Raw genomic sequence first — 15,479 nt, forward strand, 5'->3', positions numbered from 1 at the left:
CATCCTATTTTGTTTTTGAGCCATAACGTACCTGAAATTTTTCTGGTGCCCTCCCAACTTCAGCAGTTATCAGATGCCCATGCTTAGCAACACATCTTATTTCAGATTTTGGTCCATTTTCCACTTTGAAAAGAATGGTTTTGCATCGCTTCTCCTAATGAGTCTGTGTTTAAGCTGTCAGCGTTTAACTGTTCATCTTTGCCTTTCCATCCCCCCCCCCAAAATGAAAAGTAAACCTTCTATCTCTGTGTCCCCCACACCCAACAGCCCTTTGAAACACCAGTATGCAACCAACCCATCAAAAATATCAATTTGTATTTTCTTAGAAGTTTGACCTCCGCAGTTGAGACGTAAAATCATTAGTTCATCTGCTCGTCTTTTTTTTTTATGATACAGTGTAATCGCGTTGGGTCGTTTGTTTTAAACACGGCACTTGCAAAAGCAGACTATTATGAAGTTGTTATTACAGGAGAAACAAATATCGCTCATTTAAATTTTATGGGTTGCCGAAATAAAGATGCTCATTGCCTTATAATTCTCAGCCCTGCGTCGGAGTGGGTGACTGATGCTTGTGTTGTTCTCGGGTAGCCATCCGTTGGCGCCCACGTAGATCTCTCAAGCCCGCCACCTCGCCCGGTAATGGATGGCACTCTGCTCCTTGCTTTCAAGAGACTGGCTGGAAGGTGTCTGTCACGGGGCCTGCTCTATTACTTCCTCTAACAAGGCCTCCGCGCTATTAACGAGATTGATGGTCACATGAAGACTTATTATTCAGCGGTCTGAATTAGATCTTTCCAGAGGTAAATACGACAAAGGATGGCGGCGCTGGCACAATTAATCAAGACTTGGGGAGGTTTTCTGTAATCGCAGCATTGGCTTTCGATCCTTGTTTGGTTCCAGTCCTGGTCTAGTTCTATGTGCTTTTGCTGTTCTTTGTCCATGATGCAATGGAGAATCTCTCGTCCTGTGCGGCGCAGTGGTTAAGAATGTCGGACCAAGATCTGGGAGACGGCAGTTCCAATCCCCATTCCGCCATGAAAGCTGGCTGGGCTACCCTGAACCTGTCACAGGCACTTATTTTAACCTACCAGACAGAGTTGTTGTGAAGTTCGAGTGGAGGAGAATGGTGCTGTGAGCCACTGTGAGGTTCCACTGGGTGAAAAGAGAGAAAGAAAGAAATCTATAGAATTTGTAGAGCTTGAAGGACTTAGGAAACCCATCCTGAACAAGAGTGGTGGGAAATAAACCTAAACATCAGGAAAAACGTCCTGACAGTAAGGGCTGTTCAGCAGTGGAATGCGCTACCTCGGAGTGGGGTGGAGTTTCCTTCTTTGTAGGTTTTTAAAGAGAGGCTCAATGGCCATCTGTCAGAAGTGCTTTGATTGTGTGTTCCTGCATTGCAGGGGATTGGACTTGATGGCCCTTGGAGTCTCTTCCTTGATGGCCTTCGGGTCTCTTGATGGCCCTTGGGATCTATGATTTTATAAGTAGGGAGGGATTTTCACTTGCTGAAAGTCCCCAGAGTCCCCAGTCTATTCCAGGGACCCCCAGCATTGTGCTGGCACCTGCCAAATGTTTTTAAAAGTGGGTGGAACCAGGGAGGGCTTTTGCCCAGCAAGGTTTCTGCCTGACTACTGGGGATTTGGTTGGCTGGACAGCTTGCTTTGGCAGCTGACGTCACCACAGCACAAGGCTCTACACTGTGTTACTGAAGTTAAGCTGTGGCAACCAATTAGTGGCTGGCTCTGTCTCCTGCAGCAGCCATTTTGTTGCTGCCATTTTGTTGCTCCACTGACCATGCCAAGTCAGAATCCAAACGTGCCCTCAGGGTCAAAAAGGTTGGAGGCTGGAGACCCCTGGTGTATTCTGCAGCATTTTTGTTTGTTTTTAAAGTGTGTGTGTGTGTGTGTGTGTGTGTGTGTGTGTGTGTGTGTGTGTGTGTGGTTTCGCACAAATTCCAACTTTGTTTTGAGATGTTACTTCAGGTAAACTTCAATGTGGATTTTCTGATTTTTCTGCCCTTCATGGAGAATTTATTCATCCAGTTGGCCATGCTGGCAGGGGCTGATGGGAATTATAGTCCATAACATCTGGAGTGCCAAAGGTTCGCCACCACTGCCCTAGAGGATATCCAGTGTAGCAAGAGTGCTGGTTCCAGACAGAATTTAGGGCTCCTAATGTGCATAGAAATATTTACAGAGCAAGTCTACAACTAGGGATACTTCTGAAATTGCCCATGAATTTCATGATTTTAGATCTGGTGATGGATCTTATGCATCAGGAATCCTCCATGAATTGGCTGCTACTTTTAATTCCTCCAGCTCGTTCATTTCTATATATTTATTACTTCTACTACTTTTCTCTCCATTGGAGTCCCAAATCTGTTGACGCAGTTGTTCTCCGCTCTTCCATTTTATCCTCATAACAATAATTCTGTGAGGTAAGCTAGGAGGAGAAAGAGTGACAGGCTTTCAGCAGAATGAGGATTTGAATATGGTTCCCCCGTATGTCCCTGTCGATGCATGAGAGCAACAAAACACTGCAAATAAGCAATTTTGATGCCAATGTTCATACAGTGGAACCTCAGTTTTCGTTGGTAATCCGTCCGAAAAGAATTGATGAAAACCGAAACCGTTGAAAACCGAAGGCAATGAAAACCAAGGTTCCACTGTAGTTGTATGAAAGTTCTTTTTGTGTAGGGTGCCTGAGTGCAGCAGGAAAAAAGTACACCAAAAAAAGTATGGTGCAACATATAGGCATAAACTCCACCAAAATTTCTCTTTAGTTTGCTGGTGATACCGTGTTTCCCCGAAAATGACAGTGTCTTATATTAATTTTTGCTCCCAAAGATGCGCTATGTCTTATTTTCAGGGGATGTCTTATTTTTCTGTGTTCTGTTCATTGGGCATGCTTCCAAACAAAAACTTTGTTACATCTTACTTTCGGGGGATGCCTTATATTTCACACTTCAGCAAAACCTCTACTACGTCTTATTTTCAGGGGATGTCTTATATTCAGGGAAACAGGGAAGCAGATGACAGCTATAGAAAAACATAACCACTGGCACAAATGTTTTCCATGACTGCCAGAAAGACTCCCAATTCGGAATCCCCACCCTCCCTGAGAAGTGTTGCTGTTCTCATTGACAGTATGTTTTGCTTCCTAGAAATTCTTCAAATGTTTAGCTTGACTAGGAGACTTGAAATTTTGCTTGAAACGAAATTTTGCGGCAGCTTGTTCTCTGGTCTTCTCACCTTGTGTCCTGCAGTATGAAGACCAAACCTTCTTTTATTTCAGTCGCTTCGGTGGTTTTATTTATTTTTCTTTAACTGTGGAACTTTGTTGGTTTCCTTTGCCTTTTCAGAAGACATGGATCCGCCCCCCGCAGTGCGGTCTGAGTATCTGGTCTCAGGGATTCGAACTCCTCCCATCCGAAGGAACAGCAAGCTCGCAACACTGGGAAGGATCTTTAAACCATGGAAATGGAGGAAAAAGAAAAACGAGAAATTAAAGCAGACGTCGGCAGGTCAGTGGGAGTAGACTGCTTTGATTTAAAAAAAATGTTCCTCTAAAGAGAGTGGAGCACAATTTATTGTGAAAAGGGGCCATCGTTGATTGTATTTAGTAAACCATGAAGTTTAAGCAGGCCTGCATGTGTTCTTCAATTTTGTATAAGTGCAGGGAAAAGATCAGAATGTTGTAAAAGTAGGAAAATTTACCATTCTGAGAAGCTCATTTTTATTCTTTACAAATGTAAGTGTCTAGTTCTGGTGGTCGAACAGATACTTGGGCAGCCCAATCCAGTGCCAAATCCTCCCCTGGAGCAGATACACCCTTGCACCAGAGGGACGACTTGCCTGGGCAGCTGGACACTACATGGCTCCTCAGAGTCCGACCCGGAAGCTGCAGAGGTGGGATCCAGCAGGTTCTCACCAGTTCCCGAGAGTAGATTACTAATTATTTGTGTGTGCCGAGAGGGGGTTACTAATTGGGTCCGCTTTTCCGTTAGAAATTCCATTAGCTCCAAAAATCATAAAGTCCTGTTGTTTCCGATGTGGCTGGTTAGCGGAGGTAGAAAACGGGATAATTCTCCCTGTTGGGCTGTTTTAAAAACATGTTTTAGAAATAGGGTAAAGTTCCTTGTTTCAGGAAAGTATCCTTCTTTTGATTTCTAGAAACAAAATTAAGTATTTGAAAGTATTAAGTATTTGACAGGCAGTCAATTAGAGGAGAAGTAGTTGCTTCTGTTGGCAGTAGACCATAGGACTTGCTATAATGAGTTTAAATTATGGATAGAAAGATACCACCTGGAAATTAGAACTTTTTTTTTACAGTAAGAGTTTTTTACAGTAACAGAAATTATTAATGCCCCATCCCCGGAATGCCCGGCCACGCCCCCGTCGTGCCCCACCCAGCCCCATTGGCGCTACGCCACTGTTTGAATCCCACCACCATGGGAACCTGTTACTAAAATTTTTGGATCCCACCACTGGGAAACTGACTTTGTTTCCCAGACCTGCCAGCACAAAACACCATGCATGGTTGGGAGCATACTGGGGGGTAGGGCTGACCTTAGTGAACCTCCAGAGGCCAATTAGTCTTCTTGTGCCGGCACAGCCACTGGCGGAGATATGCCACGATTTTCATGGTGTATCTCTGTACCCTGAAATGGAAAATTTTCAACCTTATTTTTAAAAAAAACTTCTTAGGGCTTCCCACACAGTGGGAACGATCAGAGCGGCACCATCCCTGCAGATCTGACAGCCCTGGATTGAGCTGTTAGAAGCATATCAGGCAGTGCTTGATGAAATCTCAGCAGCCGGTTATGTCTAAACAAGAGTTCCAGCTTGGAAGGACTTCAGCGCCTTTTGTCGCTCCCTTCCCTTCCCCAAGACTTGAATAAATTATGCAAAATGAGAAAGATATGCAAATACATGCAGGTTGCAGAGTGCAGTTTTTCTCTGTGCAGAATTTTTAAAAATTAAGGCCCTAATTATCCTAACTCAGGGTAATTTTACAAACTGATTTTTAACAGGAGAACTGCATTGTGTGGTGGGTTTCCCCGAATCAATCTCCTGGGATTCTATTTTTCCCTTTGTTTCTCCATATGGTTTGAGCAACCCAGTGACATCTGGTTGCAAGTAGGTGGCACCAGGGGTATACCTACCTGAGCAACCCAGTGACATCTGGTTGCAAGTAGGTGGCACCAGGGGTATATCTACCTGAGCAATCCAGTGACATCTGGTTGCAAGTAGGTGGCACCAGGGGCATATCTACCTGAGCAACCCAGTGACATCTGGTTGCAAGTAGGTGGCACCAGGGGTATACCTACCTGAGCAACCCAGTGACATCTGGTTGCAAGTAGGTGGCACCAGGGGTATATCTACCTGAGCAATCCAGTGACATCTGGTTGCAAGTAGGTGGCACCAGGGGCATATCTACCTGAGCAACCCAGTGACATCTGGTTGCAAGTAGGTGGCACCAGGGGTATATCTACCTAAACCTAACCCAGCTAGTTAAACAGCTGCGCCACATCCAACCCCCACCAGGCAGGTGCAGTTGAGGACCAGCAAGCTGGACTCACCCCTGTTCTCAGTCTCCATGTGGACATTGTGAACAGAGAGAACCCCGCTTGCTCCACACCCCTCCACGTGGAGGTTAGGTATGGGGCCAGCCCACAGTGTGGAGGGGTGGAGTCAGTGGGGTTCCCCTCGCTCCCCTCTCCACATTGAGGTTAGGTTTGAGGCTGGTCCCACATCCAAGCTCTACGTGGAGATGGGAGCAGCAAGGACCATTTGAGCAGAAAGGGCCATTTGACTGGGGCCAGGTTTGGATCGAGTTCTAAGCTGGCCTTAGCCCTTACTCCCATCTCCATGCTCCCATCTCCTTGCACACCTGACCTCCATGTGGAGACAGGGGTGGGATGAACCCAGCTGTCCCCATTCACAATCTCCACATTGAGATTGTGAAATGGTCAAGCGCCACTCATCAGCCTTCAACTGTGCTCCCAAACAGGGAGTTCCCAAACTGGGCACAGTTGGGGGGGCACCATCTCTAAATGCACCTCCCCAGAAGTGGTGGCTGGGGCCCGAGACCGCTCCTGCTCTCCCTAGATATGCTACTAGATGGCTCTGTGATCCAGGGGCCAAACTTTCTGGTGAACTTTAAATGAAATCAAGGCAGATTTTGGTTAGTTCAATGCCCATTGGCTAGCAAACCTTACCAATTCCTCCACAGGTATTCAAATTGCGCTGAACACAGCCTCTTCCCCCCAGTATTTGTGGGGCTCCCTGAAAATTCTTGTAGAGAATATATTAGTGTTATGGAATGCCCAGGTTTTTGCAAGGATGCAATGCAGATGAACGTTTGGTTATCGTGATGGTCATCTTTGGCTATCCTTCCCTTCCTTGCAGGTGAAGTACAGGTGAAATGCCAGCTGTACATGAGAGTTAGCTAATCCATGGCCCACAGGCCAAGCTAGTATAGTTAAGACTTGTGTATTTTAGCCCTCTGTATGTATTTAGCTGGTAAAACCTTTTCGTAACACCTACATCCCTATGGCGAGAGAAACTTGACCTGCTATGTTTCTGCAAGCAGACCCCTGTTAAAGGCAGAGAAGTTCAATGCATTGTTGAAGACTTTCATTGCTGGAATCAATGGCTGTTGTTGGTTCCACGATGCGTGGTTGTGGTCCGGTAGTTTTTGCTCCTGAAGTTTCACCTGCTTCTATGTCTTCAGAGTCATCCCATGGTAAGATGTGTTTCTCTCCCAGGCAGGAGAAATGTTAGGAACAAAAACTGCCAGACATGCCCACACAGGCAGGAAAACCCACAACAGCCAGCAGAGAAGTTCATCCATCTAGCAATCCAAGTTGTTCTACCTATCCCACCCCTTACTGATAATGCTGGGTAGCTCTTGTGATAACCAATTACATTTGGTTAACGCTGTTTGTTTTTTTAAGAAATGCTGGAAAATATAAAAGTTTTCTTTACATCCTTATGGTTAAAACATTGTAAATCATCCAAAGCGGACTCAGGGCTGACATCGAAACAAACAAGTATTACTTGTCAGGAGCACCATTTTAATGCAGGAAAGGGGAGAGCTCATTAATGGAGTCACAACAGATCAACTCTCTAAAGTCCCTCTTGAATATTTTTAAAGACAAAAGTGAAAAAAAGCAACACGCCAGCCTTTGTATATTAAGGGCATTTTGTATGATATTTTTTTTTTTTAGCAGAGAGCCAGCAAGGTGTAGTGGTTAAGAGTGGTGGACTTTATTCTGGAGAACCAGGTTTGATTCCTCCCTCCTCCACATGAAGCCTGCTGGGTGACCTTGAGCCAGTCACAGTTCTCTCACAACTCTCTCAGCCCAAGTGGAGGCAGGGAATGGCAAAATCACCTCCAAATCTCACTTGCCTTGAAAACATTACGGAGTCACCATAAGTCAGGTGTGACTTGATGGCACTTTCCACCACCTCCAGTGTCCAGAACTGCCACGAGGAATGATCAGGGTAGGGTAGATCACCTTCTAAGTCCCCATGCCTGGCACAGCACACGCCACTGACCCCTCCTTTTTCAGTAGGGAAGACAGACAGACAGACAGACAGACAGACAGACAGACAGACAGACAGACAGACAGACAGACAGACAGACAGACAGAGGGCTGGCTGGCTGGCTGGCTGGCTGGCTGGCTGCCTGGCCGATAGATAGATAGATAGATAGATAGATAGATAGATAGATAGATAGATAGATAGATAGATAGATAGATAGATAGATAGATAGATAGAGAGAGAGAGAGAGAGAGAGAGAGAGAGAGAGAGAGAGAGAGAGAGAGAGAGAGAGAGAGAGAGATCTTTAATTTATATACCGCCCTCCCCCGAAGGGTTCAGGGTGGTTCACAACAAAAATATTTATCAGTACATAACACATTCATTAACAGTATCAATAATCAAACCATCACCAATATAACAATATAGCATTATGATATTACATATCAGCAATATAACAATACAACAACATCAGCACAGCAAGCTAATTCACAAAATACATGGCTGCGATGAACATAATACCATAACATCATGATCACAAAAACCATGAGTAGAAAATCATAACAGCGCCATAACAGTATACAACAATATTAGCATAGCAAAAACACACACATAACATTATAAACGTCAATGAACATGACATTATATGTAGCAAATTCACAATACAGCATCAACAACTCTAATCAAACTACATATATCACTGATGATAAACATTAATGACCAAGATGGCAACTTCCTTCCAAACAGAATAACTACAAAAACACTATAGCCTAAAGGGCCCTGGAAAGTCAGAGGGTCTCTGGGGCAGTTTCCTAATTCATTCTGGGAGAGAGGTCACCAAATAGTGAGCATTTCACATATTTCTTTTCTCTTTCCAGCACTAGTGGGGGAGGTCTGGTACTGTCCAAATGGTCCGAACAGTACCAAACAGCAGAGGAGGGCAAAGGAGAGTGTGATGAGCACATTCTGTGCCTGTTATTGCTGCCCAGACCCATGCCACTACTGCCTGAGTCCAAGACAGGCTGCACAAGCCCATCTGGAGCCCATTTCACAATCTGGAGCCCATTTCAGACCTGATAAGGTGGCACAGACTAAGGGTACTTGGGGTGGCAACATACCTGATCAGGCCAAGTCAACAGGGCATAAAGGAGCGGCCGCGACTTATCGAGGCCGCCATAGCTGGTGGGGAAGGGACAGCCTCCTTGGTGGCTGCCGCCTTCCCTGCACCTCGTGAGCTCCAAATAGCCCTCGAGGCTTCAGGCTTGCTTTGCCACGATGTCACTGGGAAGGTGGGGGCAGGCTAGTGTGACCAGACGTCCCACTTATGGCGGGACAGTCCCGCGGGGTTTTTTAAATGTCCCGATTTTTGGAAGGCTGCTGCACTGCCTTCTGGGGCGTTCCTCTGTTTCCTGCCCTGTGACAGGGAGGCTGCCACACTGCCTTCTGGGGCGCTCCCCTGTTTCGGGAGCGCCCCAGAAAACAGTGTGCTCCAGCAGCTGCGTGCACGCATGCGCCCCCCCCCCCCCAAATGGTGTCCTGCTTTAAAAAGGTGAAAATCTGGTCACCTTAGGCCAGGCGGCCTATATTAGGCCAGGTGCGGCCTAATACCTCCCCATTTGCCGGACTTTTTACCACACACAAAATTATGTTGTACTCACATTTACTCATGGAAAAGTTAGGAGGGTTATTAGTTACTTCCCTCAAGCTGCAAAAGGAGAGCAAAAATTAAAGTCATTCTCCACTTCAAGTTTCTGGGCTGGTGTGTACACATGCGGATCTTAGAGAGCAGCTTATGCGGGTGGAGGGTTAGGGGGAGGTCATCTTGCCCAGGGACCCTCCAGAATCTGGAGCTGGTGATGTTATCAGCACTGGAAAAGCAACCTTCCTCCCCTCCCTCTTCCCCTTAAATATTTTGAATGTACATCTAAAACATTGGTTCAGCAAATTCTTTAGAACAATGGAAACTTGCCATGTAGAACCAATGAGTTGGCCCAAATACAGATGTTTTCAAGGTCTAATCGCATACTATCTCAAATACTAAGAAGAGGACTTTGCACTCTCCCTGAGTCCCCTGAATGCTTTCCCTGCTTGCTTTCCTCTTTTCTCGGGACGACATCTGGTTTCCTGCCCAGTTACTGCTTGCCTCCTACCCCTGAAAACTCCGGAGCTTAGAAATCTTTGCAGGGGGCGTGGGATTAATTAAGCATTTCCAACGTGGCCTTTGGATAAGCTATGAACAGTGCTGAGATTTTCCACCTCCGGTTTGTTCCTTCCTGATTTTCTCCGAGCAAGACTCACTGCTCTATAAAGTTTTATACTGGGGGGGGGGGGTTGCTTTATTTTGGAATTAGGGAAGTCATGCTGACATTATGGGGAAAGACTAGAGGGCAACGCTGGACTGTGTATTTTAATCAAATGCTAATATTGTGGGGTTTTTTTCCCTTCACTTCTTTCTGGAAGGAAAAGCATTTGTTCTGCCAAGGAAATGCCCAGAGGCCCTTAACCCAGCACCACAAACTAACAATTGCCATGCCGCCCTTCCCCTTATGGACTCAAGGCAGCTTCCAAGGTATCAAACAAATAATCACAAAACCATTCGTTCCCAATCCAATTAAAACCCCAGATGGCAGATCAAGTCAACTTAATACATTAAAATGCAGCACTTAACAACCCCAACAGTATGCACAGAAGAGAGGAAGGGGAGTGGAAAGCCAGTAGGATCAATCAATCATGGCTGCCTCATCCATATACCTGGTGGAACAGCTCTGTCTAATAGACCCTGTGGAATTTAATCAAGTCCTTCCAGGCCTACTTATCCTTTGACGGACTGTTCAACCAGGCAAGAGCCAGGGTCAAGAATGCTCTGGCCCTGGTCAAGGTCAGTTGGCCATCTTTTGGGTTAGGAGCCACCAGTAAGTTGTTATTCATTGACCACAGCGGTCTTTGGAGGATGCAGCAGGCGAGGCGGTCCTGCAGATCTGATAGCTCCAGACCAGTTAGGGCTTTCACAGTGAGCACCAAGACCTGGAACCTGATCTGGTACTCCACCTGGAGCCAGTGCAGCTGGTGAGCATGGGTTGAATGTGCCTCAATCTTGGGGTCCAGGTTGGGACCGGCACTGCTTCATTTTGCACTAGCTGGAGTTTCTGAAGCAGGCCCAAGGTCAGCCCTGCACAGAGCGAGTTGCAGTAGCCCAGTCTAGGCCTGACTGTTGAATGAATCACTATAGCTAGGTAAATTTGGCACAAATAGGGTGTCAATAGTCTTGCCTGGCAAAGAGTGGTAAAATGCCTGGTGAGCCAGTGTGTGACTTGAGCCTCCATTGATAACGAGGCATCTAGTATCATATTGAAAGTCTTGACGACTGACGCAGACATTAGCTGAATGCCACCAAGAGTTGGCAATTGGCAACCCCCACCTGTCTCTCCCAAGCCCAACCTCTGTCTTGGATGGATTCAGATTCAAACAATTCTTTTCAACCATTTCAGCATGCCCTCCAAAGAACTGGCTAAGACACAGGTTATGGACTACCATGCCAGCATGGTGCTGGCAGGGGATGATGGGAACTGTAGTCCATAACATCTGAAGGGCTGCGAGTTTGACACCTATGGGCTAAAACATGTGGGGCACAGTCTGGATGACTGTCCATCAACAAATATAGCAGGTTGTCGTGAGAGTATTAATGACACCCAAGCCCATAACTCTGGCCACAAATTTTGCTATTAAAATACAGGATGAAAGTTCTTTGTCCATGAATTTGGCTTTGTCCATGAATTTGGCTTTGTCCATGAATTTGGCTTTTAAAAATCCATCCCAAATAGAGTTCTTTAATTAGTTCCAAGGGACCCAACAACACCTACACCCCCCCCCCCATCCCCATCGCCACCTCTTTGAGAGCAGAAGTGCCTTGAAAATTACTGGCAGAAAAGTTGGAGATCGTTTCTGATGACTCTGAGGAATCCACAAGATGTGTAAACTCTCTTTCACTCATTCCTGGTAGGATGGCTGGGTCAGAACTTCAGCAGTGGGGGTAAACTGGCAGGAACCTATTTTTTTTTTCACCCAGAAGGTTAAACTACCACATTCATTCATCCTGTTTCCATTACATGCTGGCCACCCCGGTGTCCTGTGGATCACCTAAGAAGTCCTGCGGATCACCTAAGGAATAGATACCAGCTGGACTCCAGTCCAGTCTTCTGTGTTTTAGTGTTGGGGGAGGGACTAGGGAATTCACAAAAAACAGCAAGCATTTAAGTTATTGCTAGAGCCATGCCAAAGGATGGGTGAAGAGATGGGGGTTACATTTGATGGAAGAAGCATGAGGAGTGTAATGGAGGCACGGTTATGTAGGCAGTGTGGTGTAGTGGATCGAGTGCTGGATTTGAAATTTGGGAGGCCTGAGTTCAAGTCCCGGCTGCTCCTTGAAGCTCACTGGATGACCGTAGGCTAGCCACCACCCCTTAACCTAACCCAGCTAGTTAAATAGGTTAACCCTATATAACAGCGGTCCTCAACCTGTGGGTCGTGACCCCTTTGGGGGTCAAACGACCCTTTCACAGGGGTCACCTAAGACCATCGGAAAACGCATATTTCCGATGGTCTTAGAAACCCAGACAAAAATAATTTTATGGTTGGGGGGTCACCACAACATGAGGAACTGTATTAAAGGGTCGCGGCATTAAGAAGGTTGAGCTATCCCGAGTTCCTTGAAGAAAGGGTGGAGTACCAGTGTGACAGATAAGCAATACAGTTTGAACAACAGGAATGGGGTGGGGGGAAGTCTTACCACCTGAACTCCTCATCTCTTATATCTCACCTGCTGGGCCATCTTCCAAGCCAAAACTCTCATGCTACCATCTGTCTTTGCCACTGGGGCTTTTTGTGGTGTTCATTTCCATGCGCTGTCAGCTCTGATGTTCCATGTTGATCATGCTCAACCCCCCCCCCCTTTTTGCAGTGTTAGAGAAGAAGACAGCTGCCAGGCAAGGTCGGGACGAGCTAATTAAGAAAGGCCTTCTGGAAATTATGGAACAAGGCAAGTGAACAACCATCTTCATGTTTTATCCCCTCCAGTCCTTTCCAGAAGAACCTGGAAGCCATTCAATAGAAGCAAACAGCATGGAGGTAGTTGAGAACCAATGGATGTGTCCAGTTCTTCCTTTGACAAGGCATGGATTTAGCTCCGGGGAGACCCATTACAGGTCTATAAAAGAACCCAAGTAGCCCTCTGTTTTGATCCCCCTTTTTCTTCCAACCTTTTTCTTCCTTGGTATACATACAATATACACCACCAGGGTTGCCATTCTCCATGGAAATTTCCTGGAGTCACAACTTGGTCTCCAGAGTACATCGGTCAGTTCCCATGGAGAAATGAGCTTTGGGTGTAAATTTTATGGCAGGGGTTTCCAAACTATGGCCCTCCAGATGTTCATGGACTATGATTCCCATCCGTTCCCAGCAGCATGGCTAATTGGCGGAGCTGATGGGGATCATAGTCCATGAACACCTGGAAGGCCGTAGGTTGTAGACTCCTGCTGTATGGCATTCTGTTAGGGTGGAGCCTGGAGACTTCCTGATATCACAACTGATCTCCAGGCAATGGATACCAGTTCTTCTCGAGAGACTGGCTTTCTATGCCATTATTGCAAATTCCTTAGCAGACCAGGTGCTCAGGAGCAGGAGCAGGAGCAGGAGCAGCAGCAGAAGGCCCTTGCTTTCACATTCTGCATGTGAGCTCCCAAAGGCATCTGGTGGGCCACTGCGAGTAGCAGAGTGCTGGACTAGATGGACTCTGGTCTGATCCAGCAGTCTAGTTCTTATGTTTTTATTATGGCCCAGTGAGGACCCTCCCCTCTCCAAATCCCACCCTCCCCAGGTTCTGCCACCAAAATCTCGAGGAATTTCTGAACCCAGAGTACTGATGCCATATAATACACTTAGGGATTGCCCCTTTCTCCTGTTGATGCAGATCTTGTCAACTCATATCTTTGTGGGTTGTGTGAGTGCTTCATAGTCATTGTGCTCCTGGACATAGCATGTCACTGGCATTTTAATTTTGACCACACCTGCATCCCACCTGCTCTGAAACTTTTTTCTTTATCTTTATTAACCTTTAATAGTCATAGATAGATCAGGATTTACACAGACACATTCTGCAGTCTCAAGTATAGTGTGAAACTTTTTAAAGAAGACACAGTCAACAGTATAGTCTGCTATTCCCTTCTCAAAGAAGAATGCCAAACTAAGCCTAAAACTTATTTAGCCTTGTGGTTAATCTGGCTTTTGCTCAAGAGTTGGGAGAACTGGGTGGGGAGACTCTGGGATGTTTCCTATGTATAGAATTGACAGCTCTGAGTTGGAAAATACCTAGAGATTTGGGGAGGGGAGGGTGACTGGGGATGATGGGGCTTAGGGAGGGAAATGACCTTAGTAAGGGGTGATGCCATAGAATCCACCCTCAAAAGTAGCCATTTTCTCCTAGGGAATGGATCTTGGTTCTTCCGGAGTAGGGGCATATCTCTCAAAAATGGTGCCCAGGTTCAAGTACTATGGCTCGCCCCATCCCCAAACTCCTCATGGAGTTCAGGGGTGAGATGTGCCTGTTCCACACTGAGCTCAGCTGGGTCAAAGTTAAGCTGTACCCAGCCAAGCTGATCCAAGGCTTGGGGGAGGGCCAGTCCAACTGAGTGCTGGCCAGTTCAGTGTTCAACTGAGTGCCTGCCCCCAAACTCCACATGGAGCTCGGGTGTGAGGCGCAGTCACTCCCAAAGGCTGCTAGGTGCACCCTCTAATGGATGCCACCTGGGGCACATGCTCTGCCTTACCCACCCTAGATATGCCTCTGTGCTGGAGATCAGTTGTAATATCAGGAGATCTTCAGCCACCAACCTGGAGGGTGGCAACCCTACCCATTTGCGATCTTGGATATTTTTCAGCCAGTAGGTCTTCCTTCTGGCCTGTTCTCTTTGTTGTCTTCAGCATAGCTTGTATAGGCCTCCTAGACGCCATCTGACATATAGAGAAGATGCTAACAGCAAACCTTCGTATGTGTCGGTATATAGCGCCGTGTGTTTTTGACAAGTGCAGCATTTTGCAAGGTGGCCACAAAAGGAGCAGACCGAAATCTTGAGTGCCAATCTCCAAAGACAAGACCATAGAAAAGAGCCCCTCTACCTCAGATATTTGGTGATTTTTTTTTCTAAGTAAGGACTTGAAATATAAGCTCATTTACCAGTAGATTTTTGAGGAAAACTCCAAAACAGGACGGATCCCCTTGTTTCAGAACACCACACTGCGCTGGGGCTTCAGCCATGTGACAGCAAACTGATTTGTTTTGAGAAGAAGAAGAAGAGTTTGGATTTATATCCCCCCTTTCTCTCCTGCAGGAGACTCAAAGGGGCTGACAATCTCCTTGCCCTCCCCCCCCTCACAACAAACACCCTGTGAGGTGGGTGGGGCTGAGAGAGCTCCGAGAAGCTGTGACTAGCCCAAGGTCACCCAGCTGGCGTGTGTGGGAGTGTACAGGCTAATCTGAATTCCCCAGAGAAGCCTCCACAGCTCAGGCGGCAGAGCTGGGAATCAAACCCGGTTCCTCCAGATTAGATACACGAGCTCTTAACCTCCTACGCCACTGCTGCTCCTCTGGGTCAGGAGGCTTGTAAGGGATTCGGCTTTGGCAGTCCGCCAGCTTATAATTTTTGTTCCTTTGAACTCAAGTTTCTAAGCCTCATGGTTATGGGGTGAAAATACGTATGCATCGCCTGCCAAAGCCGAGGGAAAAGAAGGGTGCCTTTCAGCTTGCTTCTAGAAGCACTGGCGTAATGCCCATTGGGCAAGGTGGGCAGCTGCCCAGGGCATCACCTTGTGGGGGGCATCAAAATGCTGGGTTCGTTTTGGGGTATTTTAGTGGTTTTCCATTCTTGGCCTGCAGGG

General features: G+C 46.6%; 1 protein-coding gene across 8 annotated transcripts in view; it reads left to right on the forward strand.

The window, feature by feature from the left end:
- Positions 1 to 15,479, forward strand: part of PHACTR3 (phosphatase and actin regulator 3) — a 295,584-nt gene that overhangs the window by 136,925 nt on the left and 143,180 nt on the right. For 5 of the 8 annotated variants that reach the window (XM_048498148.1, XM_048498144.1, XM_048498146.1 and 2 more), the window contains 2 exons: positions 3,365 to 3,526; positions 12,505 to 12,582. In XM_048498148.1, the coding sequence (XP_048354105.1) occupies positions 3,370 to 3,526; positions 12,505 to 12,582 (235 nt within the window). In that variant the 5' untranslated portion in view covers positions 3,365 to 3,369. The remainder of the gene's footprint in view (positions 1 to 3,364; positions 3,527 to 12,504; positions 12,583 to 15,479) is intronic. The other 3 variants (XM_048498145.1, XM_048498150.1, XM_048498151.1) reach the window with 2 other exon arrangements.

The sequence above is a fragment of the Sphaerodactylus townsendi genome, linkage group LG05, assembly GCF_021028975.2.
Source record: "Sphaerodactylus townsendi isolate TG3544 linkage group LG05, MPM_Stown_v2.3, whole genome shotgun sequence".
Lineage (NCBI taxonomy): Eukaryota > Metazoa > Chordata > Lepidosauria > Squamata > Sphaerodactylidae > Sphaerodactylus > Sphaerodactylus townsendi.